Below are 23,973 nucleotides of genomic sequence, written 5' to 3' on the forward strand. Positions count from 1 at the left end.
TATTTTTCCTTCAACAAAGTGCTTTCACTTTGACTCCTGGTCTTTGTATGTTGACTATGACACACAGTTCAAGGAGGCTTTTAGCTGGAACTTCTACACAAGGATTATCTCAGTCTCTCAAAAATTTTGTGCTTAGAAAAATATGACTACACAGATAACACCAAGTACAAAACACTCCTGCTTTCAAATGCATTAAATTCACAGCTACTTTCAGTCACACAGAACTCCCACAGCTTCCCACATCTGCAGAAATTTGATGGGAAAAGGGGTTTCAGTATTTGTATGATTCAGTTTAAAACAGTCACATTTATTTTGTATTAGGGGTTTTTTTTCCAAACCACATGAAAAAGGAGTTGCAAAATGCAAGTTTCCCAGTAATAACTTATATCAGCAATAACAGTGTCTCATTTAAATTTAGCTGAATTCAAGAGAAAGAATGAACTGAGGGTCTCAGGCAGGGGAGTCAAAGTGTGTGACTTATTACCCTTTTCCATACCACAGGATCAGTAATTAATTAGATAGACAAGCTTCATATTTTGTATCATGATGATATGAAAATGCAAGGGAAAAAAAAGTGAACAGAAATAGGAGAGCAGGCTCAAACAGGCAGTGAAGCTCACCAGAGACATGCGCACAAATCACTGAGGGGTACAATGGAGAGAGTAAAAAAAACCAAGAAGAAATAAATGAGTAAGTACTTAGCAGAGATACATCAGAAATACATACTACGGACAAATCCTTCAAAAGATTATTAGAGAAGACAGCTTTCCATCCTTGTCATATTTCCACCTTCAATGGCTGGTCTCACAAACACTGAAGAAAGCAAACAGATGTTTCCCAAAGGAACTATTGCAAAGTTAACAACAGGATTAGTAATAGGAAGCTGTTAGCCGGAAATTCTTAGTACAAGTATTACCTCAGCTTCTCAAAAGCTGTGTGCTTACAAAAACAAAAACAAATGCAATAACGAAACCTTTGCAAGCATAAGAATCAGGAATTAGTGAGTATTTAACTTAGAAAGCATACTTGCTAAAACAGCAAGAAGCATGGAAGCATGGAGTTTGTGCAGTAGGTAAATAGACAGTGAACTGAATGGTTTAAAGTGAGATAGCCTCAATACTGCAAGCTGCCTACCTTAATGAAGATTGCAGTGTTAAGAACAAAATCCTAGAATTATTACTAGTTCTCACTGAATCCAGCAACATGAGAGTTTCAATTAAAATGTCTGCTCAGAAATACAAAGTTATGATCATAAAAATTCAATAAAATAAATTCAAGGAAAAGCATCAACGTATTAACAGAAAAGCAACACTTATTTCTAGACAAGAGATGAATAGTAGTAATATGCCCAAGCACTGAAGACAACCTTTCATAACTAAAGCTGCACACAAACTAAACAGAATTAGAAACAAAAAAGTACACTCGTTAAAATTAAACATATAAACTTTTACCTGGTGCAAAATGCAGTGTTTCTTCTCAATTACACAGCAGTCTAAAAGTAGAGCTAGCTCCAGGGGGAAGAAAAGCCCTTTAACAAATACCTAATTTTGCACAGAACCTCTCACCTTGCAGTTTTCCATATGCAACAAGAGAGCCACTGAAAGTCACTCCACCAATGTATGTCCCAAGATAGGCCACGATCTTGGTAAGGTTTGCAGCAGGATCAGTGGCAAAGTGAGGATATTCAACCATGTACTCTGCTACACAGGTGAGCACAGCAGCCAAACCAACCAAACTGTGGAAAGCAGCCACTAGCTGAGGCAGATCTGTAATCTGGATGCGTTTAGCAATTGTCAGACCTATTGAGAGTTGAAGACAGAAGGGAAATCTTAAAAAACACAACCCACTTGTTCAGCTAGAAATTAGTATAGGATGGTTCAGTGTGCAATGATTACACACACACAAGCTTGCTCCAACTAGAAATTGCTATGGCATTGAACTGAAGGCTGCACATGTGTATTTTGTGCAAGGAGAACATCATGAAAAATAGAAAGATCAAAGCATATCATGTGCTAAGAAGCTTCAATAAATATGGAGAAATTCATTGTTTTCTGTGACAGAGGCACAGAGTGAAAGACGGAATTTGGCAGTATTAGGTCAGAAACTGAACAGAAGTATGAAGTTGGGCAAGATCATTTACCTCTGGACATGTGGTTTCCCTCATCATACACATACCTATGGTTCCACCAAGTGCCATTGCACCTGACATCTGTGCCAACAGTTCAGGCGAGGGATTAAGGCCTCCAAGGGTTGCGGCTAAACCTCCTGCAACACCGATCATACCCAAAGCATTTCCAAGACGAGCTGTTCCTTGGGTAGACAAACCAGCCAGGGCACCAACACAGCACAGTCCTGAGCCCAGATACATCACCTTTAAAATAGGAAAACCATCAGTATGAAGTAGTGACAAATTGCATTGCTGTAAAAACATCTCCAATTATTACACAAAAGGGCTGACTTCTCCAGAATGTGTTTAAGTCACAATTCTTAACTGAAATTGAGAAACTGTCATACAGGATGTGTTTTTAGCCAATTAAAATGTGCTATCTATAAAGCTTTTCCCTCACTTGATGATCTTATTTTATCTGCAGAATGAATATTAACTAGAGCCAAACTAATTTTCCTTATCAGTTCAGAAGCAACCTTTCCTTTAGCACAAACCCAAAGCTAAATCGTCCTGTTCATTATAGGAATAGTTTTAGAATTTGTTTATGGCAAACTTGAACTAAGAAATAGTTTAGATAGTTCTGAACTACCAGCAATAAGGTGGTCAGAAGGAGTAAAACTGTGATCATTCCCCTGTAGTCAGCAGGGGAGAGGCCACACCTTGAAATCTGTGTCCAGTTTTGGACCCCTCATTCCAACAAAGACACTGGAGCAAGTGCAGAGAAGGGCAACAGGGCTGGTGAAGCATCTGGACCACAAGTCTGATGAGGAAGGAGTTGGGGGTGTTCAGTCTAGAGAAAAGGAAACTCAGTGGAGACTTTATCACTCTCTGCAACTCCTCAAAATGAGGCTGTAGCCAGGTGAGAACTGGTCTCATCTCCTAGGTAACAAGTGAGAGGACAACAGGAAATGGCCTCTACTTGCTCAAGGGGAAGGTTATATTAGATATTAGGACATTCTTTTTCATGGAAAGCATGGCAGAATATTGGAATCAGCTGCCCAGGAAAGTGCTGGAGTCACCATCCCTGGAAGTGTTCAAAAAAACTTGTGGATGTGGGACTTGAGGACATGGTCTGATAGTGACCATGGTGGTCACTAGTGGTGCAAGGCTGATAGCTAGACTTGATGATCTTTAATGTAGGTCTTCTCCAACATTGATGATTCTGTGGCACTCTATAACTGTTGCTTGCAAACAGTATAATCAAACTTACATGAACTGAGTTATATATGTCCAGATAATTGAAAAAACCCAAATGCATTAGAAGCCTCTGCCATAACAGTATGTTTGGATTTGCTTTTTCCAAACTTTTTCTTGCTATTGAAACAAAAGCAAACAGAAGTTTACTATAAAAGATGCTTTAGGTAAAATCCCTGTACATCCCTTTGTGCTGAAAACTGATCCCATCCTTTTTTAACTGTCATGCCAAGTTGAACTTTCAGAAACATTTAAAACAAAGACTGATTTCTGTAGTTACTGTATTATTTAGACTGTAATTTAGGAAAACAGTCCAATACATAAAAGCACCTGCTATGTTAACACAAAACCAAACAACAACACAGCTTTTAAAGTATGTTAGCTATGTGACTGCAAGCTTACAGTTAATCAGCTTCAGATTGGCCTTGTGGGAACATGATGGAAAGACCTTGGATTATTTACTCCTCAACAGAACAGGCATGAAGAAATGTAACACTGAGCACTGGGCTAAGAGCCATAAAGTTATCTTCTTACTTGTTCAATGTTATAGCCACCGCTGAGAGCAGCTGCATATCCTCCTACAAATACACCACCAGGGAGCAGGTACAAATAGTTGTACTCAGGAGGGTCTGTGGGACGTTTGAACATATCCAACATTCTCTGTGTAACTAAAAAGCCACCTGAACAAAGTAAAGGAGCAATCTTAAAAAAATAAAATCTGAAATCAAGCACATGCCAAGTTATAAGAGAAATATTTAGTAATACCATATCATCACACAATTCAGCAACCAATAAAGCTAGTAAACCTAGAAAACCACCAGGAAACAAAGGTATATTCAGGGTTAGATCTTGCTGTCTCTTTTAGCCTTTGGAAGAAATTCAGAAGAAAAGGAGAACCTGCTCTGGCTCCATACTCTACAATGACTGCAGGAGACAGCTTCATTTATGACTGTGTTCTTTTACCCACCTAGTCTAGCAAAAGCAGTATTTCTAAGTCACATTGCTCACTTTCTTATCTTTTTTATTATTGAAGCTGGGACTTCAGAAGCTCAAGGAAACAAAATTTTGTTCTATGCCACTATTTCAATTAGGAAAATTAAAACAAGTACAAATCCTCTACAACTACCCTCTTGGGTTACACAGGAAAATATAATCATCACCCAAAGGATACTATGAAAGGAAAATGCACATTTAAGAATTTCCTAAAGAAGGTTACTTCATGGGGTATGCAAAATACCTACAATATCTATTGTGAAAATTGGGAGTGGTGATAGGTTTTTATTGATAAATGCTCTCAGATTCTATTCTCAGACTAGTACTTCTGGAATTATATAATTAAAGAGTTAATTACACTAGTACTTGAAGTTATCCTCAGGAGAAAGCCTAACATTCATACCTGCAATATTGACTGAAGATATAAAGGCTGAAAGCACTGCTAGGCTTTGGGAAATGTTTTCAGGGAGATAGTGTCCTCCCATCAGCACCAGTCCACCAACTGCAGTCAGACCTATTTAAAAGAGAAAAAAGTGTTACTGGAAATTAAAAGCCTGTATATGTATAGGAAGTTTCCTTTCAATTGTTGGACAAATACCAGTCAACTCAAATTTTGACTCCTACTTCACACCTTAATGCTTAAAGAAGACTACCACAGCCTTTTTCAAGAATACAAACTTGTTTCAAAAGGAAAAAAAATGGTATATTAATGTAGTTTTGAAGAACAGTGCCTCAAGCACAGAGTTAGCCAAGTACTTGTACAAGTACTAAAAACAAACTTTGCTTTTAATAACCAAAGTAGAACTCTTGTCACCTGCCACATATAGCCAAACACAGATAAATAAAATCTTATTTATAAGAATTATGCATCTTATGGGTATTTAAGGATTTATTTTCTTTTTCCCCCTCTCTCAAGACACATAGTTTGAGGAGATGAATAAAAGAATGTAAAAAATAGGAAAGGTAAGTTATTTTCAGGGCAATATTTTGGAGACATGGGAGGAAAGATGTGGTCTATGAAAGCAGACTGCACCCCTGCAAGTAAAACAAACTTTTAAGCAAATATGTCAAGCATAAAACATTATGAAAATTAAAGGATATAGCATCATATTTGCCTTTCTTTTGAAAAAAATCATACTCTCAGAAATACAACATTTCAGATGTCTTTGCTATTTATGAAAGTAAACTCAAATATGCACAGCAGCACTAATTCAGGTAAAAGGAGTTGTGCCTCCTTCAAGTAGAAAACAAGCAGCTGTGTGACAGCCACTTACCTGAGATAGCATTAGTGACAGACATGAGTGGGGAGTGCAGAGCAGGAGTCACACCCCACACTGTGTGGTACCCCACTATTCCAGAGAGGCCAAATGTTGTCACCATTTGTGTGAAAGCAGCATTAGGTGCTACAATGCCCAGCCCTAACATACCAGCTAAACCTAGAAGGAAAAGACAGGAAAACTGTAACTTTTCAATGACTTCTTACATTTAAACTGTATACAACAGGAGCCTAGTACTGACATAAAAGCAAAATGGAGTTCTCTGCACAGACTAGTTTCAAAACCAGTGAGATCATTTTGTCATATACACAAGGTTCTTTCAGCACTGGTGTTTCTTTTATAACAGAAAATAAAGCCATAAATATAATCCACATATAGTCATTACGCATTAACACAATGCAGCAAAGATAGGTTTCTACACAAACACTGAATCCTGTCACTCCTGTTCTATAGAAAAAAATGTAGAAGTCACAACTATGTTGAGATATTACTTGGAAGTATCAAAGCGTATGTATGAAGAGAAGGGATTAAGACTACTGAATTCATTAATTACTTCATGCAGAAGTTCTGATGCACTGACAGTAAAAAAATAAATGAAGAGCCAATATTTATTTGTCAAAGCAAATGTCCTATTTCCAATACTTCAGTAGATTGTGGCCATTTAAGTCTCACACAATACAATAAAATCTGAAGAAAGCAAAGACATTGAGCTGATTCTGCTGCAAAGTATGGGCACAGTCCTTGCCAGCAGTTCTTCAGAATTTTAAGCATTTTACTAATATTTAAGTAGAGCCAAACACACATATATGCACAGAGAATGAATCAGCACTTGTTGAAAAGTCAATACTTTTGGTAAAATTTCAGAAATTTTATTTTCTCTCTCAAGCAGTTCTTACACTGCATTGATTTTGCACCAGGATACACCAGCAAATCAAAGGCTCTCCCAAACAGTTATTCAATTTAATGAGTTAGATGATGGGTCATTCAAAGGTATTAGCCAAATGAGAAGTACTCTACACTGATTCTTCAGTGAAGCTATGGAAGTTTCCCACCTGCTGTGTATACAGATGCTGTAGTCATGGTTTTTCTAAAAGGTGTAATAGTAGCTGCTTTTTCTGCTTCCAGCTCTGCTACAGTCTTCTGCTTCACTGGCGCTCCTTGAGGAATGTTATTTGGTGGAGGTGCTGGGAAAATCACTCTGCCATCCTGACAACAGATATTTACAGTTATGCCTAGCATGGCAGATGCTTAGTATTTAGAGAAGTCTTTTCTTCTTAATCCTGCAATTCAGAAAAGTGCTAATATCCTACAGCCATGCCCAGGAACAGGCTCCTTTTCTGCATCAGCAGAAGTTTGCAAAGCATGACCTAGTTTATCATACTGGCTTACACATCCCTCAGACAAGATTTGGTATTAGTGTCCAAGGGCACCTGGTGAAGACACAGCACAAGGCTCCAGAGCAGAAACAAGAGAAAAGCAAAGAGATAAAAGTCCTTTAACTTATATAACCATCTATACAAAATAAAACATAGTCTTGGAAATAACAAAATCTGCTACAGATGTGAACTGCAATCACAGCTTTTTCAGATCTCATATAGGAACCAAGGATGATAATCCCACATTTCTTGTTATCCTTCAGGCCTCTGTGGAGCTATCAGCACTGAGTACACACCACTTCAATGGTCTGGGAAAGCTGAGGTCTATGCCCTGAGTTTTTATTTTATTATTTTCTGTTAAAGCATAAAGTATTTTTCACATTCTAGTTTCACCATTTTTTTTTCTTCCTATAAAAGGAACATTTCTTTTTAAAAAAAAAGGAAGGATGTTTTTTCTGGAAGAATGTTTTGGTCTGGTAAAGCCTCAAATATGTTTTCAATAGCTATGTTTTTAATCACATGGAACACGCAAATTTTATCTTTTTCTAATTTTTCATTAGTAAACACATTAGGTTTAACCTTGACAAGAAGACAAGACAAAAAAAACCCAAAGAGATAGGAATTTTCAGCTGAATAAACACACAGTTTCCCACATGCTCTACCAAGCCATCTCTGAAGTCTGTTGACATGCAGTATCTCTGAATGTATTTTGAAGGGACAGAAATGATAAATGTTAGGTCTGTACTCACAAATTAAGAAGACAGTCTTTACTGGCTTACCTTCATTACTACGGTTCCTCTAATAACATGATCCAGAGTCCCATAGTCAAAGTCATCTTTCGGATCAAAGTAGAAATTCTCTTTGTCAGGACTAATGGCCTTTAGAAGTTTGATAATATTATTAGAATACAGGGTACTAGCCTGAGTAGACATTCTGCTAGGCAGATCTGTGTACCCAATGTGTGTAACACCCTGAAAAAAAAAAATTCAAGTAAAATAATAAGGACCTTTTACAATCTCTGAAAAAGCATCATCCCTTCTAGTACATCCTTCTGGAAATAAATATCCAAACCGTTTCACTTACCTGTTTATAACCCAAACTTAATTGGGTACCTGCAGCTCTGACACTAATGAGTCAGGGACAGATCACTCACAATAGCTACAGAATCCAACATGATTAAATCCAACACCTTCAATTCTATTAGCAACAAGACTTCATAGAGAGGAAGACATACTAGTGCAAGAGCTTGTCTTCTCAAATCCTACTTTCTCTCAGAACATAACTTCTTTAAGCAACCAGGTAACAGATTAATCTGCCTTATGCTTGGCATCTTCTGTTTTTCTGAAAGGCAAGCACTGAAGACAACTTTTTGTATGCCAGTGGAGTGAAGGGAGCTCACTCAGAGCTGTGCAAGTAATAAGTCTGAGTTCATATGTACGTAAAAATGTAACCTAATATAATCTCACTGCTTAAAGAACTAATGAGAACTAGAGGATATCAATCTTTAAGAAGAACTGGGAAGCTAAGGCTGGCTTACACTCTTAGGTGTTCAAAAGCAGGCTTCTGTTAAAATACAGCTCCGACAACTTACAGCTAAAATCCTTGCATGCTTCCAGAACTCTGGCTTCCTAATGCAATGCTCTGGCACAATCCTAATAATGCTGCACCACTGTTATTTTCCATCACACAGAGCCAGTACACTAAATCCAGGGGTAATATGCCTCTGACTAAAAGTGTTCCATATAAACTCTTCATGCAAGTATCTGCTCACCTCTCTTTCACATTCTCTAGTTTCAGGTTTTAAGCAATGACATCAAAAGCCCTAGAAAGCCACAAAGACAAATGCAACATGCGATTCTTTGATACATACAAACAGAATTCTGCTTGTGTCAATGACAACCACAGCAGCAGTGTCCTACACGCTTCCCAAATAAAGGTATTATATTGTTGCATTACCAAATTACAGCCTAGGAAATCTGCTACTATAAATGTCATCACACAGATTTCTGTAATTGTTAGCAGACTTCTTATAAGTACCAAAAACAAAAACCAAAAAACAGAAAGACAAGTTCTCAACTGAGCAAATGAACACTGGAGCAAAACCAAAGTAGTTCAGCCAAGACCAAAACTACTTACTTTAATGAACCAATTTATGCTACATCTACTTTGGGTTTCAAGTGCTTTGGCTAATTGATGGGAGATATACTCATGTTGTTGAAGATAAAGACAAGCGAACCAGCACCCTCCTGAAACTGAAATAGTACTGAGTAGGCCAGAGACTTTGTACTGAAGTAAGACACTGAGAGTCTGAACCTGCTTAGCTTTACCTAACACGGGGAATGTTAACCTCCAGTCATGGGAGGTGGTAAGCAAGTCAAAGAACCTATTGCTACTGCTATGTTTTTTAGACAGACTGAGAAACAGATATCAAATCTGACTTTCAACTCAGAAGTGACAAACACTGGACTTGGAAGTTTAAGTAGCAAGAATTCTGTAATATCCATTAACCACCAAATTAACACTATACAAAAGTGTTAATTTCTTTAAAAATATTCAAATTGATGTACATAAATAGTGACCAAATGCAAATGTAAAGGATTACCTCAGCCCAAGGCAGCTGAAAGACTGTTGAAAATTCAGCTGCTCATTTTCAGCATACAGTTTACAAAACAACATGGAAGTACAGGTAAACTGAGAATGAACTGCAGATTAAAATGCTCACCTTATGAACATACATTTCTCCAGGCTTTGTAGTCTCAATATTTCCCCCTGCTTCTGCAGCTAAATCCACAACAACTGAACCTTCCTTCATTGATTCAATCATATCTCTCTTAAACAAGATTGGAGCTTTTTTGCCTGACAAAACAAGGCATAAGAAGTTAAACACAAAATACAGCTTTCTATCTGTGGAGCTTAGGAGATGACTACTCCTCTTTGCTCTACATATAAGCTTTAATTTTGTAAGCAAAATTTTTACCTGGGACAAAAAAAAAAAAAAAAAAAACCCACAAAGTTTTTTTTTACGAAGACAAAAGAGGCGCTGGAACATCCTGCTCCAAAAGGATACAAGACAGTTATGCATGGTAGCCTGCCAAAGATAAGTCCAATTCTGCCAGCAAACTGACAGTGTCAACATCCAATCTTACAGTTCCAGTCAAAACAAAAAAAAAAAAACAAAAAAAACCACAAAAAAAACCAAAAAAAAAAACCAAAAAATACCCCACCACATTGTAACTTACTAAAATACAACACATTGTTCAACACAAAGCACTAAAATCTAAGCTCTTCCTTACTAGGTTTCAATTGTAAAGGAGAGTACCAGTTCAATTAGACTTGTTCCAGTGGACAAGATGTATAGCAGAAGTAGCAGTGATGCACTAGATAAGCAAGAAAATTATATATTCTTACTTTATTACTACCTACTCCTTTTTTAGTAAGAAAAACATGATGGTATTTGAGTTATATTGATAGTCTTCAAAAACAAAAGTTGTTTAAAAAAACAAAAGGACACACTTTAAAACCAGACCTTTATCACAGAAGTGTAAAGGTACATGCTCACACACATAATTCACTAACCCCTCGTTTTTTATGCAGATACAACTTCAAAATATGACAACTTACCTAGAAAAATGAAAACTAGCATTTTTCACATAAAACATACCTGGAATAAGTGCTGTAGTGATGATAATGTCAACATCTTGGCACTGTTTGGCAAAGAGTTTCATTTCAGCTTCAATAAATTCTTTGGACATTTCTTTAGCATAACCACCTTGTCCCTCTCCAGACTCCTTTAAGTCTACTTCCAAAGGCTCAGCACCAAGAGACTTAAACTGTTCCAAAGCTGCAGCTCTAGAAAAAGAAAATTGTAGGTGAGAGAAAAACCACTACTTTAAAAATACATCATGACTTTACCAGTGGTTTTAGTAGCTATCTTCAGACAAGAGATGTAAAACCTATTCTAATATTAAAGAGACCATAATCAAAGTCATCAGCTTTCTGTATTCAGTGCAAAAAATAATTTCATTGATTAATTTAGGTTCCAGACATACTTGAATAAGGAATGAAGGTAGCCTATTGTTTCCAGTATTGTCAGCAGAGTTGCTCTAAGAAAAGCCTCAAAGCTGAGGCTTTGCTGATTAACTCTCCTCATGCATTTCTGTTGTCATCACTTGGTAAATCTACAGCCCAATCTAAGGTGCTGAAAATGGGAGATAAGCACAAAACCTGGGACCTTGTCTTTAAACTGTGAGATGGGAAGTACTAATAAGTCTTACCTTCACAGGGAAAATTACCAGCGGGTAGGTGTTTGCAGTTGTGGCTTGTTAATATTCTTAGATTTACTTTGCATCATATGACATCACATTAAATAATAAGACTAAATTTCAGTTTCAGGTGAACAGTCACAACATGCAGAGAATTAAACAGAAATGTTCTTACATCTCAAGATAAAAGTATCTAGAGTAGTTAAAAAAGGGAATTAAAATGAAAATGGAACGTTTTAGACAGATTTTAAAATTAATAAAAAATGAAGAACTAATGATGGCATAAAAATGGCAGGAAGTGAATTATGACTCAGTGCAGCACAAATTATTTCAGATTGATATTACAATTTTCACACCCTTACCTAGTATCAAATCCACGAACCACTGCACCCATTGATTTTGCTGCTCCTGCAGAAGCCAGGCCAGCAACCCCTCCTCCAATGATCAGTACCTAGAATGGTAAGTCTCATTAACCAGCCATTTAAATAAGATACCTTAGGATAAAACCAAATTTGCTTTGGCAGATTCCCCCATACATCCAACAGTTTAAAAGCTGTAACTACTAATTACACATATCTGAGAGCCAGCTCTTCTGTAGCTAATAATTTATCTAAGAAAACACAGGTGTTCTCCTTGATTTATCTTCCTTTTATCCTGCTCTAATTCTACTTTCATTTCTCTTCACACCAATCCACCTGTAATTCCAATTCAGTAAGCCCTTCCATTGCATTCCTCGATGCACCAGAAATACCAATATCTCTGAATTTTCTTAACTGCTTCCTTACCTTCTCCTATTTTGAAAAAAAAAAAAAAAATAAACCCAACCCCATATAGCTAATCAGATGTTTAAAACTAAGCAAACTTAAATAAAACTGAAGTTATTCTATTATTCCCAAAACAAAACCAGAACAGATGTGAACAAAAAGTTGTATGAGAATAGTTATAGCGATTTCTAAACTCTCTAGAAAGTGTCAAAAGGCAGGAAAAAGTATTTTAACATAGTTTCAGTAACACCTACCTCTACTCAGAAATTAACATATTCTTTTGCCACAGTATATGTTTAATTGCACATACCTTTGCTGGAGGAACTTTACCAGCAGCTGTGATTTGACCCGTGAAAAACCGACCAAAGTGATTTGCTGCCAGGACCACAGCCTTGTAACTGTCAATCAAGGATGAACACATATCAGTGTTTTCTCAGATTTAGTAAAATTCCATTCATTACATCAATTTAAAAGATGAACATTTAACTAGAGCATGCGTAGGATAAAGCACGCTTAGTATTTTACCACTGAAAACAAGCTTAACAGTCTTTGTTCAGATTTCTTGCCATTTGCTTTTTGATTTTTTTTAAACCATGAAATGCATTTTTACACATAATTTTTGGACTGCAGTATACTGGATGTCTTCAACTGATCATTCTCACAAATAAAATTTTACCTGAAAAATAAATGTATAACTTGCCAAAAGTTAACTCTGTGGCCCTTAAAACTAACTTCCAAGGCTATAACCTGAGAGTCATTATGGAAGGGCGCATGAACAAGTAATTACAAAACACAGTGTAACTCTGCAGTTGGCTCACTTAGGCCAGCAAGGGCACATTCAAGAAAGGTACTCTGACCCAAACTTCACAGAGCTATATGGCTTAGGACAAATAGCTTAACCTTGCTACTTCATTTGCCCCATCCAAGAATGGGTAGCTGGACACCAAATTAACACCAGCAGAGCTACCTGAAAATAAAGATTAATGTGTAATTTCGTCTTTTCGTAACAACAGGGCACATTTTCTTGCATTTTTACTAAAAGTGTTGTGTTTCAGCAGTCCCATTCCACCCTTTTTCCTATCTCTAGCAGAGAGATATAGAGGTCTGTATGCCATAAAAGTAGCTCAAATTTGGAATATACTTTGCATATTTTATATCTTCAAATGCTTTATGAATTTCTGTGTTGCATAGAATCACACCAAATGAAAACATGGGGAATAATTTAACATGTGGATGGATGTACACTGTTTGTGTGCACAAAAGCTGGCAGCCGTCGCAATGGTTTATTATGCCTCAGACATCATCTAAGTAAAAAGTCAAAAAAATAATAACTTTAAAAAAATAACCAGTTAAAGAAATGTGGTATAACAACATTTTAATTCACTGCAATACCTAAAATGCTAGTTGCAAAACATGGATATCGTCTGACAATATTTGATCTTTTGTTTGTAACTGCCACTGCAATTGCAATCACACTGAGTGCTGTTTGGGTTAGTTAGCTCCTAGCAACACCAGATCCCCATGACAGACAATCTGTGCTCAAGATAACCTAGTTCAGCACAAAAAGGTAGTAGACAAAACAGTCAGGAATTGGAAAAATTGTGTTCGGTTTTGTTTTTTTTAAAAGCATTGCTCTGATCTGCTATAAAGCTAACCATAAGAAACTTAAACACCACCCTGCTTCAAACAGCTCTGCACGAAAATAGAGATGTAGAAGCATTTTAGATATACCTAATATCAAAGCACATGATTTTAAACCAGCTATACTTAGTGAAGCAAAAAAAAAAACACCAAAATAAATCCATACCCAGCAATGTTGGCCATGGAGCTAAGTGCATCATATCCCTGAGCAATGGTGACCCGTGGAACCTGATCCATAGCCAAGACAGTAGCTTTTTTTTCTGCAAGTTTTTTCAGGAGGTCTGGATTTTGTGCTGGGTAGATAAAACTAATCAGGGTCGCTGCTGTCTTGAAAAGATCTGCCTCATGTACACCTAGAGATGAGTTATACATAGGAGCTCTCACCTGAAAAAAGACAGAAATTTCCAAGTTAATCAGAGGAAAGAAATCAGAACACATTCCACTTCCTTTCTCCCAGGTTGGAGTCTGTCCATTCCCATCCAGAAAGTACAGAAGGGAGAAAATATATCAAAGGATATTTACACAACTGAACTGAGTAACTGCACTTCTCAGCTGCAGCCCACATCATGGACTTGGCTCTAGGTGGATTGGTGACAACGCAAAAATTGTCAGCACACACCTTCAGAAAAATCTGACAACTTCTAACTAGGATCTCCTGCTTTTACAACAGACAGCTACCCTCAAACTCACCATTTTTAAGCAAAATGATTACTCAACAGATATGACAATTAGGCTCTACAAACTAAGAACTACCAATCAGGTCGTAGTGCATGACTACATACAGGGTATTTCATGGCAGATGTCCAGCAGGCACTGATCTACATTCATCTACATTCACTTCCGAGTTTCTCACTTTTCTCCAAAGGGAAACCTACTGAAAAGGGCTGTTCAAAAAGCAGCTCACAGAAATTCTATGCTCAATGGGATAATTTTAAACAGACCAACTGAAGTAAATAAAGTAATACAATAAAGTAAAGGTCTTTTTCTTTTTTTTTTCCCCTTCAGGACTCTGCACAACCTAAGACCTCTCAAGTAAGACTGCTGTTTTCTCTAATTTTTAAACATACTTTTGCTGTGTTTGAATTCAGAAAAGTTACAGAATCATATTTTCAAAATCCCAAACCACTCTATTTAAAGAGTAACTAGAGTTATATGTTACCAATTTTGGATAAAAGATTTCTTAGAGCAGGAATCTCATCTGAGTAGATTCCAGAACCAGAATACCTCACTCCAGAAAAAACAACTCTTAGGTAGTTAAAAACTTTATATTAAATTATCCACATTTTTTTTTCAACACTATTTACTAATTTTTTTTAGTATAGGTGCATACAGAGCTACTAAAAAAAATACAAAACTTGAACTAGAACTCAAAATGGAAAACACTAATTTAAAGGACCTTATTTATTGAATTTTCCACAGATTACCTGAAAAAAATTACCTATACATTTCTACAAGAACAATTTAATAGGAAATATATTAATAAAGCAATTACTTTCACAATCAAATCAGAAGCCAGGACTTCCTTGGTCCCCTGGATCTTTGCTCCAACTTCTCTGTAATGGTCATCAGAAAATCTGGAAGCTTCTCCAGCACCAGATTCCACCACAACATTGAAGCCTTGCTTAACCAAGGCTTGAACTCCAGCTGGTGACAGAGCCACTCTCTTCTCATTCTCAAATATCTCCTTGGGGACACCTACAGTCAGTTGTTTATAAGGAATTCCTGTAAGAGTGGCAGAAAAGACAGCATTAATTGTACTAAACACTAATTAATTGATGTAAGGGACACTCTTCAATGTTGTACAGACACATGCAGACACATGTCACAGTTAGAAATTCTCCCTCCTAAGGGAAGAAGAAGCAGAATGCTATTTTCTAGGAACCTCATTTACATTTCCTTAAATTACACCATCTTCCTAGAGAACCTTGTTCTCTCAGCAATGAGCACGTGAGCACAATCAGCCACACAAGCAATAACAAGTGTTTGGTGCAGTTCATACCCACTGGCATTTACAGAGTTCCAACTGTATAACTGGCATTCTGATTTACACAATACCTGGTGTACTGGTGATAACACATTCTGCCTCAGGCCAGAATTTAAATCGCTTTCTAGTTGCTTCCAGGTTATTGTGAAGAAAGAAATAAATGAGCTTGAACAACAGAACTGCATTTTAGCTGAGTATGTTTGTAATGTATATCAAATTACAACTGTAGTATACATTACAATTTGTAATGTATATCAAATTATACCAAATCACTATTACTGAATGCAACATATGCACCCCAAAGCACATGGAAAAGCACAACTGCATCAATAAGCTACCCTTAAAGTAGCCACAGAAATGAAAAATGTGAATGCAAAAGTAGTTGAAGAATAATGGAATATCCAGCTACTAGTTTCTTCGAAAATATTTCTCTTCAAAGTTATTTCCTTGTCCTAACTTGTTCAAAGCTCCACTAAGTAACACTAGGAAACTGCTGAAGCAGAAATTTGGGGTTTACTTAATAGTTTTCAAATTACAAACATCAAATTTCACTTGAGTGCAATTTGGAGGCTTTCAGTCTCATATCTGTGAGGTAAACTTCTCTGATCCAAACAAGTGTTTAAATACATTATTTATGAATAGATGGGCTCAAGCAGAATAATCATACATAAAACTATTACATTGCTTCAATTGCACTGACAGCATGCAGTCCATGCTAGGCATAGGCTGAATCCTGTACCAGCTTTCACTGACATCTATCCAGAATTTAAGCCTGGATTGTGGCATTACTATGCAAGACATTTACACCACATGAATATTAATAAACTATAATTTGAGCAGTCTAAGCAGTCACTCATATTAATGATCAAACAACAACAACAACAAAACCCACCAAAGAAACCCCAGACCTAAAAAAGGGGAGGAAGAGGATGACAGGCTTGTTTAAAACCACAAATCTCTTTTTAAATTGTCCAACAATACTATGTTTGCAAAGAATGCAAATTTTAAGAAGGCCTCCTTATGACTTTGAGATAGAAACATGCAAAAAAAGCTAAAAAAAAACTACAATGTAAGAGCTTTGAGGAAATAGATTCAGATTTAAAATATAAAAATAAATTATCTATGAAATTGAACCTGGACTGCAATGTGCTTAAAGCTGACAATCTGAAAATGTTTTGGTTAGAAACTGTCAACATACTACATTCTGAAAATACATTGCAGAGTTGCTAAGAACTGGTACTTAAATACCTACTCATACCTCTCAGCCTACTAACTCTTTAAAAAAAAATAATACATCCAAAAAGACAGAATGAAAGCCCACCAGAAAAAAGAAGTTCATTATTTCTAATTGCTGCACTAGGAGAGGTTGTACTGAGCCATGAGATACCAGCAAGAAGCTCTTCACTGAAAGGACGGTTAAGCACTGGAATAGGTCACTTAAGGGTAAGTGGTCAAGTCACCATCTCTGGAAGTGCTCAAGAAATGACTGGATGTGGCATGCAGTGCTATGATTAGTTGACAAAGTTGAGTCCACTCAAAGGTTGGACTTGATCTTAGAGGTCTTCTCCAAACTTAATGAGTCTATGATTTATTTTTTTTTTCATTTTAGCTTTGTCTTTGAAATTTGACTAATAAAATAGTATCAAATAATTTGAAGATAGAAGTGTTTTGATGTTTTATATGGTGGAGAACATTTGAAATATTTTAATCACAAGACAACACTCAAATTCAGAAAGACATACATTCACAGAACACAAAGTCACAACAGGAGCAAAAATGCACATCTGAAATAACAGATTCACAAAGGTAACAGAGCTTTGCAATGATTTGTTCCACCAGCATACACCAAATCTAAACATCACCGTGCAGCTCAGGCCATACCTACCACAGCAGCACTAACCACTTGTTACCAGCTGTGGTAACTCTTGCTGTCACTCAAATTACCCTTGTCATTTGAAGAGACTTTTCTCCTCATCTCTTCTAATTACTACACAATAAAGTTCTGCTTCTGATTTTCACTAAATCAACTCGGTGGAAATGAGCTCTCTTGTCTTTTAGAAGCAGGAATGAAACCTAGAAGATTGAAATTTGTTAGGATAACAGTAACCCATCAGAATTTCAGAGAGGAAATAGCTCTAGGGTAAGATAGTATGCAAAAAGTTTCAAAAAGCACTGAGTAAACTACCTTCCCTTTCTCCTTTTGGAAGTTTCTGTAGCACAAGGATGCCGAAAGGGAGGAAAGGAGGGGGAAAACATGGGGAATATAGGGGAAGGGAAAAATAAGGGGAAGAAAGGGAGGGGAAAGGAGGAGCAAATGGGGGAAGGAATAAATTATAGCATAAAGGAAATAGATAACTGCAAATTTAAAGGCACAAATACATTTGACTAAAGCCTTTCTTTTTCTCAAGCAAATCTTATTTTAGCTCCTAAGGCTGTAATGACAATAGTTGCTTCTAATTTCCATTTGCTCATTTGCTTCTGTGTGGAGTATCAGACTAGAAAAATAAATGGCTAGGAGTAACAGGACACAAATATACACTCACTACATGCCAAATGTGTTTCCTCATTCCTCACTTCTTTGTTTATTGGTACATCTTGCATGCAATAAAAGTTAGTACAACTTTTTCAGATGTAAAGTATCTGCACCTTATTTAGTAATCAGAATGAGCACAGACCAGCACTGAGGAACATGCTCTTCTCCAGAGCTCTGGGAGATCAAATCCAAGATAAATACTCAACAAGTCTCATTTGCTTTACCTACTTTTCTTCAGTGTCCCACTGCTCCAGAACTCTAGTAACCCATAAGTACAAAAGCAAATGAATACATAAGCAAACTGCCAGTTTGCCAGCTTTTACCTAGAGAAGGTATAGGACATTTTTCAAGCAGACTGTCCTGAGCTTCCACATGATTCAGTACCAAAATGGAGGAGGTATCTACAACTTAAAAACAAAGATCTATCTTAAAACTGCAGCACAGATCTTGGGAAGAAAGGGTTAAAAAACTGAACACTAGCAAGGAGGATTGCAAAGCTCCCTTTCAGCTGGAAATAACTCTTGATAAGCCTAAGTGAGCAGCAGGTCTGTGATGATTTACTGGTGCCTGTTTCTCCACTTGTTTTCCTCTGCCCGGGTCCTGCTTCAGCAATACCCAGTTAGTGAAGTAATGGAAATAAATTTACCCTTTGGATTCTAGACATGAGTTTGTGTCTGTCCCAGCTGCCTGTTTGCACTGATACACACAACGGGTACTCTGGCTGGAGGAACTTTGCAATTAATACAGATTTGGTTTGTTGAATTCAGCAATTTCATCAAAGTCAATAGTTTCAAAAGGCTGAAACCTAGGATAATATTTAGGACCTTGATTTAGGTTTTATTTTGAGGAAGCTCAAAATATTCTGCTATTTTTTCTGCTCAAAATAGTCTGCTATTCTTGCCAGGGGTTTAAAGTTACATGAGAGTGTGAAGCCTACAAGTTGTGTCTCTAATCCTTCATGTCAGATAATCTCTTTAAGAACTGCCTTGAGTATGTTTTAGTGACTTACTGCTTTACAACATCATGGACATCTTCCAAATACTGACTGATATACACATACCCAGAGCACTGTTTCCAGTCATGAAGTTCCTTAATATACTGAGTAGAAGATACACAGTACTTGGATTCTGCCACTATCAGAAGTAGAATCATTAAATTTCACAGGTCTTAAAATGGAGTGTACATTCCTGTGAAATGCAGTGGCATATACATAACTTAGAACTTTGAAAAACTAGTAAGAAGCCACACTTTAGTTTCCTTACTATAATCCTAACTGTGCAATGAACACATATTCAAATTTCTAGTAAACAAAACTACGACAGTGACTTTCTCCATGTAATTTCTATCTACAAGAATCTTAGAGACAATCTAAGTGAAAACTATAGCAGAAAATACAGGTTTTTGATCTCCTTAACCTGACTTTGGAAAGTAGTCTGCAACAAAATAGTATCAACCAATAGAGAGTGACTTAGGGAAAAGATAAAGGAGAAGTTTTGACTATGTGCCACATGTTCTGGGATTGAAAACAGGATGCCTACTTTTTATGTTACACTAATAACCTTTAAACAAACCATCTCACCTGTTCTGAAGATGAGGACATATTCCGAAGAACAGCAATATGATGTTGGCAAAAAGAAAAAAAAAAATGGTACAGAAGATTAAATGAACACCTGATCCCTCCTATTACATAAATAAGTAATTAAAAAAAAAAAAAAAAAGAAATTAAAAAAACATATTTTTTGTTTATAAATAAAATAAAGCTTACCTAGAAAACTAATTGAAAATTAACTGTTCCAGGTTTAGGAAAAAAAACAGGAAATTTTAAGAAATAAGCATCAAAATAAAAATTATATTTAAAATCCCAAAACAGAGAGGGGTAAAATCACAGAGTTGTAGGACAAACTAATCTGGAAGTATACTGGGATGGTCAGAGTCAGTCACTCCATATGCACTTTTCCCAAGGCTTCAGAAAGTTTTGATTCTGTTTCTGAAGCACAGGTCCTAGTGACTATCTGGCACAAATTATTTCACATCTGTATGAAAGTTGCTATGTTTCCAGTAAGCAAGCAGCAGAATAATAGCTGGCAGTAAGAAAATTATCCACGCTCCAGGCTTACTTTTCAGCTGACTCTGTATCTCCATATTTCTTCTCCTTAAGCTGCTATTGCTTTTGTATATAACATAGCCTAGATAGAATGCAAGCTAATCTGAGACAAGGAAAGTAATGACTACAGCCTTAAGAAGAATCGCTGTGACACTACCCTTCTCAGAAAACTTACTCTTCTTAGTGCTACAGTGATTTTACCAAGTATTACTATATCCAAAGCTAATTTCTGAAAGAATAAAACACAGTTATTCTGTATCTTTTACATTTTGATTCAAGAGCACTTACAAAGTAAATACAAGCAATAGCCCTGCTTCTAATTTGTCTTTAAATTACTGTTTTATCCTTGATTTGTCCTCTACTGAATGACAAATCTCATTACCAAAGTGTACTACAAGGACAGCTTAATTATCAACCAAGACTACCAAACTTGTAATTCTCCATATTAAATAAATGCATTTCATGAATACTACTAATCCTTAAGTAAGGGCTTTCACACAACAGGAAGGGGCAACAATGAACATTTAAACAGAGGACACTAATCAGAATTCTCCATCCTTGTAAGAAAATTTTTCAAAAGTTATTCTTAAAAATGAGAAAATTCACACACAGAGTAGTATACCAGTTTCAGTAAAATAGAAGAGATTCTACAGTTTCATGATGAAATTTGTGGTCAAAGTCAAATACAAAATTGATTCCAAACTCAAACGAGGACACTTACCTGGGATATTTCAGAAAGAACTTTGAACCTAGTTTCCTATGTTGCATTTTACGCTCCCAACCAAGGGACAATCTGCCATATGAAGACTGACAGATATCTCATTCATTCAGATATTTAACATGGAAAAAAAATTGAGACCATCTCAAATCTACAAAAGAAATTCTTGTTTCACCACACAGCTATGACAGAGATTTATCAGGAGCCCTCAGAGTAAAGAAACTTCCTCTCATGACATTTCTTCAGAAGTTCCAAAATCTTCAGTCATCAAGTTGAAAGGACGACAAAATGCACCATTCCTTGTTAGTACTGCAACAAAATCTATGCAACACAGGCTTCTCAGAGATACTACATGCTACTTTTGTGTCCCATGTTTTCACAAACAGACACTTCTGTTTCCAACAGCACTAGTTTCCTAATACTCCAAGTATCTAATGCAGTTACCTACTGTCTACATTTGGAAGAACCAGACATGATGAGTGCAATCAGTCCATCTCTCCACATTAACCTTCTGCAGACTAAGATCCTACATCTGCAGAGAAGCAGGGTCTCTAAATTCCAAGGGAGACATGACCTATGCAGTAATAATGGGCAAAAATATTGTTAAACCTGCATTAAGTATTCTTCAGTCTTCCAACTGTCACGTTATGTACAGCATGGAATAGACAAAAAAAATTATCAGCTCCGATCTTCATATACCAGGTTCATGTTAGAAACTGGAAACAAGGGTGCCACCTTTCCCAGTTTTTTTTTTTCTGGAAATACCTGAACTTGTCCATTATCTGCTGAAATGCAATTTGTGCAAATGCTCTAACAAACTCTACACATGAAGATACAGATCAATAGTTTTTCAAAGTGATACATTGGAAGTGTTTCCTAAACAAAGTCATGAGATTTTTTTTTAGATGGGATGATAATGCCTACATATCCTCATGCTAGCAGATGCTGTCTTTGTGAGGTCTGTACTTTCTCTCACATATACACAAAGAGCTGCACTACCAAAACTACCAAAATTCATGGGAACTCAGGCTTTTAACTAAGCAAAGCATTTATTTAAGTACCTTCAAGTAAGGAAAGTATTAGCAGGAGGTCAGACCATGTAACCACAAAAACTGTGTGGGTCCAAAGTGTTCATAATAAACACAAACTTCTTCTGCCTAAGCCCTATAAAGCCAGTCTAAAATTGTGCTGCAACTGACTCAAGTATTCTGCTGATATGATTTAAGAGTGCTCTTTCTATTTTAAGTCATTTCTGTACTAAGGCAGATCTGAAAGAAAGAAAAAAAGAAACAATTTATATTCATGTTTTAAAATAACATATTATTTACAGTACTTTCATCAATTTACCTGGCTTTGGAGCTGCCTGAGATCCAAGCACCTGGTGGGTTCTAAACATTCGCAAGCACGGCATCTTTGCGGAACACACCTTCGGTGGGAGCACATTGCCAAAAACAGGAGCTGAGCACCCACTGACAGCAACACGCAGAAGGCTCGCCATTGCGACTTCAGAACAAATTCCTTCCCACGTATGGAATCCCTACAGCAAATGTGGAAACAAATCAAGAGTTATTAATGACACTGGACAGAAGGCATGTAAACGCAGCAGGTTTAGGACAAGTCAACTACCAGTAGCCACGAGACAATCATTCCTCACCACCTTTACCTTTCTGGCTAGAAAAGAATACCATTTTTTTTCCAAATTAAATAAAATAGACCTTAACCAAAGCAACTGGCATGACCAGATGACGTGGGGATCGCACTTCTGCGACTCAAGGCCATTTTCTCTTTACACCATTGCTTTAAAACAGGAACTGTGGTAGGGGAAACCGCGGCGCCCCAAGGCACTCCAATCCCTGCCACAGCTCCCCTGAGGAGTCGCCCTGGGTGGGACACAGCTTGCAGGCGCCCGGGAGGCCCAGCAGAACAGACACTCGGGGAGGAACACGGCGGGCAGGGGAGCCGAGAATGCGCTCTGCGCCCGGAATCCCGCCGGGCCCCCGCGGCCCCTTCTCTTTCCCGTCGCTATTTATAGCCCGCGGCCACCGAATGACCTTGGGCGGGCGGCTCGTCCCCTGCCACGCACTGTCCCCGCTCGGGGGACACTCCGCAGCCGCCACCTCCGCGCTCCCCGCTCCCGCGGGCCCTTTCCCGGGCCACCTGCCTCCTCCCGCGCGTCCATCCTGCCACGCTCCCTCTCTTCCTCCCTCCCCCCGACAGCGGGACACCGCTGCCTTCTCCCCACCAGCGGCTGGCTCCCGCACGCACCGGGAGAATGAGGAGGTGCCGGCGCAGCCCCACACGACGCGGCGCACGCGCCCCGCACGGAGCACCGCACACGCTCCTCCCGCAGCCCCGCACCGAGCCCGCACAACCCCGCACACGCCCCACAGGGAGCCCCGCACACGCCCCACAGGGAGCCCCGCACACAGCTCCGCACACAGCTCCGCACGCGCCCCAGAGGGAGCCCCGCACACGCACCGCCGCAGCCCCACACGACGCCGCACTCCCGCCCGCGGTGCCGCCGCCGCGGCTCCGACCTACCTCGGGGCGGGGCGGGGGCGGGTCCGCGCCCGCCAACCCGGAAGGACTGAGGGGCACGCGGGGGTCGGGCGGCCGCGTCACGCGGCGTCTGAGGGGCGGCGGCGCGGAGTGGCCGTGGTTCTGGCGAGTCCGCGGCGCCGGCAGCGGCAGAGCGGGATAACCGCGCCGAACCGCCCGTGACTGATCGCGGCGGAGAGGCGAAGATCGGGGCTGGCGAGGAGACGTGCTGAAACGCGCGTGTTGGACTTGGGGCTAACGCCATAGCACGTAGGTGGTGTCCTCTTCATTATTTTTACTTCTTAAAATGCCTGAAAAAGCAGCGGGGTGTCGGAGTGGTAGGTGCAGTACAAGAACAGAAAATGGGGAGCTGTGTCAACTTTGGATATTAGGAGGAATTTCTTCACAGAAAGGGCGATTAG

The 23,973-nt window shown here is 38.3% G+C and overlaps 2 protein-coding genes across 5 annotated transcripts in view; one reads left to right on the top strand and one right to left on the bottom strand.

Annotated features, from left to right (window-relative positions):
* The window catches only part of NNT (nicotinamide nucleotide transhydrogenase), a 43,929-nt gene extending 20,370 nt beyond the window's left edge, over nucleotides 1–23,559 (bottom strand). Inside the window, exons 1-16 of one of the 3 annotated variants that reach the window (XM_058828258.1) lie at nucleotides 23,492–23,559; nucleotides 22,361–22,550; nucleotides 18,515–18,598; nucleotides 15,167–15,396; nucleotides 13,841–14,058; nucleotides 12,344–12,431; nucleotides 11,632–11,720; nucleotides 10,669–10,856; nucleotides 9,730–9,863; nucleotides 7,787–7,978; nucleotides 6,684–6,837; nucleotides 5,629–5,790; nucleotides 4,758–4,868; nucleotides 3,896–4,041; nucleotides 2,176–2,371; nucleotides 1,566–1,799 (exon numbers count right to left, since the gene is read on the bottom strand). In XM_058828258.1, the coding sequence (XP_058684241.1) occupies nucleotides 1,566–1,799; nucleotides 2,176–2,371; nucleotides 3,896–4,041; nucleotides 4,758–4,868; nucleotides 5,629–5,790; nucleotides 6,684–6,837; nucleotides 7,787–7,978; nucleotides 9,730–9,863; nucleotides 10,669–10,856; nucleotides 11,632–11,720; nucleotides 12,344–12,431; nucleotides 13,841–14,058; nucleotides 15,167–15,396; nucleotides 18,515–18,598; nucleotides 22,361–22,511 (2,377 nt within the window). In that variant the 5' untranslated portion in view covers nucleotides 22,512–22,550; nucleotides 23,492–23,559. Of the gene's footprint in view, nucleotides 1–1,565; nucleotides 1,800–2,175; nucleotides 2,372–3,895; nucleotides 4,042–4,757; nucleotides 4,869–5,628; nucleotides 5,791–6,683; nucleotides 6,838–7,786; nucleotides 7,979–9,729; nucleotides 9,864–10,668; nucleotides 10,857–11,631; nucleotides 11,721–12,343; nucleotides 12,432–13,840; nucleotides 14,059–15,166; nucleotides 15,397–17,602; nucleotides 17,732–18,514; nucleotides 18,599–19,770; nucleotides 19,790–22,360; nucleotides 22,551–23,491 lie in introns of those variants that run through there. The other 2 variants (XM_058828260.1, XM_058828259.1) reach the window with 2 other exon arrangements.
* A 40-nt stretch (nucleotides 23,560–23,599) lies between these two features.
* PAIP1 (poly(A) binding protein interacting protein 1) overlaps nucleotides 23,600–23,973 on the top strand; it is a 28,812-nt gene continuing 28,438 nt past the window's right edge. The window contains exon 1 of one of the 2 annotated variants that reach the window (XM_058828264.1): nucleotides 23,600–23,825. The gene's annotated coding sequence lies outside the window, so the exon portion shown is untranslated. The remainder of the gene's footprint in view (nucleotides 23,826–23,973) is intronic. The other variant, XM_058828263.1, reaches the window with a different exon arrangement.

The sequence above is a fragment of the Poecile atricapillus genome, chromosome Z (assembly GCF_030490865.1).
Source record: "Poecile atricapillus isolate bPoeAtr1 chromosome Z, bPoeAtr1.hap1, whole genome shotgun sequence".
Lineage (NCBI taxonomy): Eukaryota > Metazoa > Chordata > Aves > Passeriformes > Paridae > Poecile > Poecile atricapillus.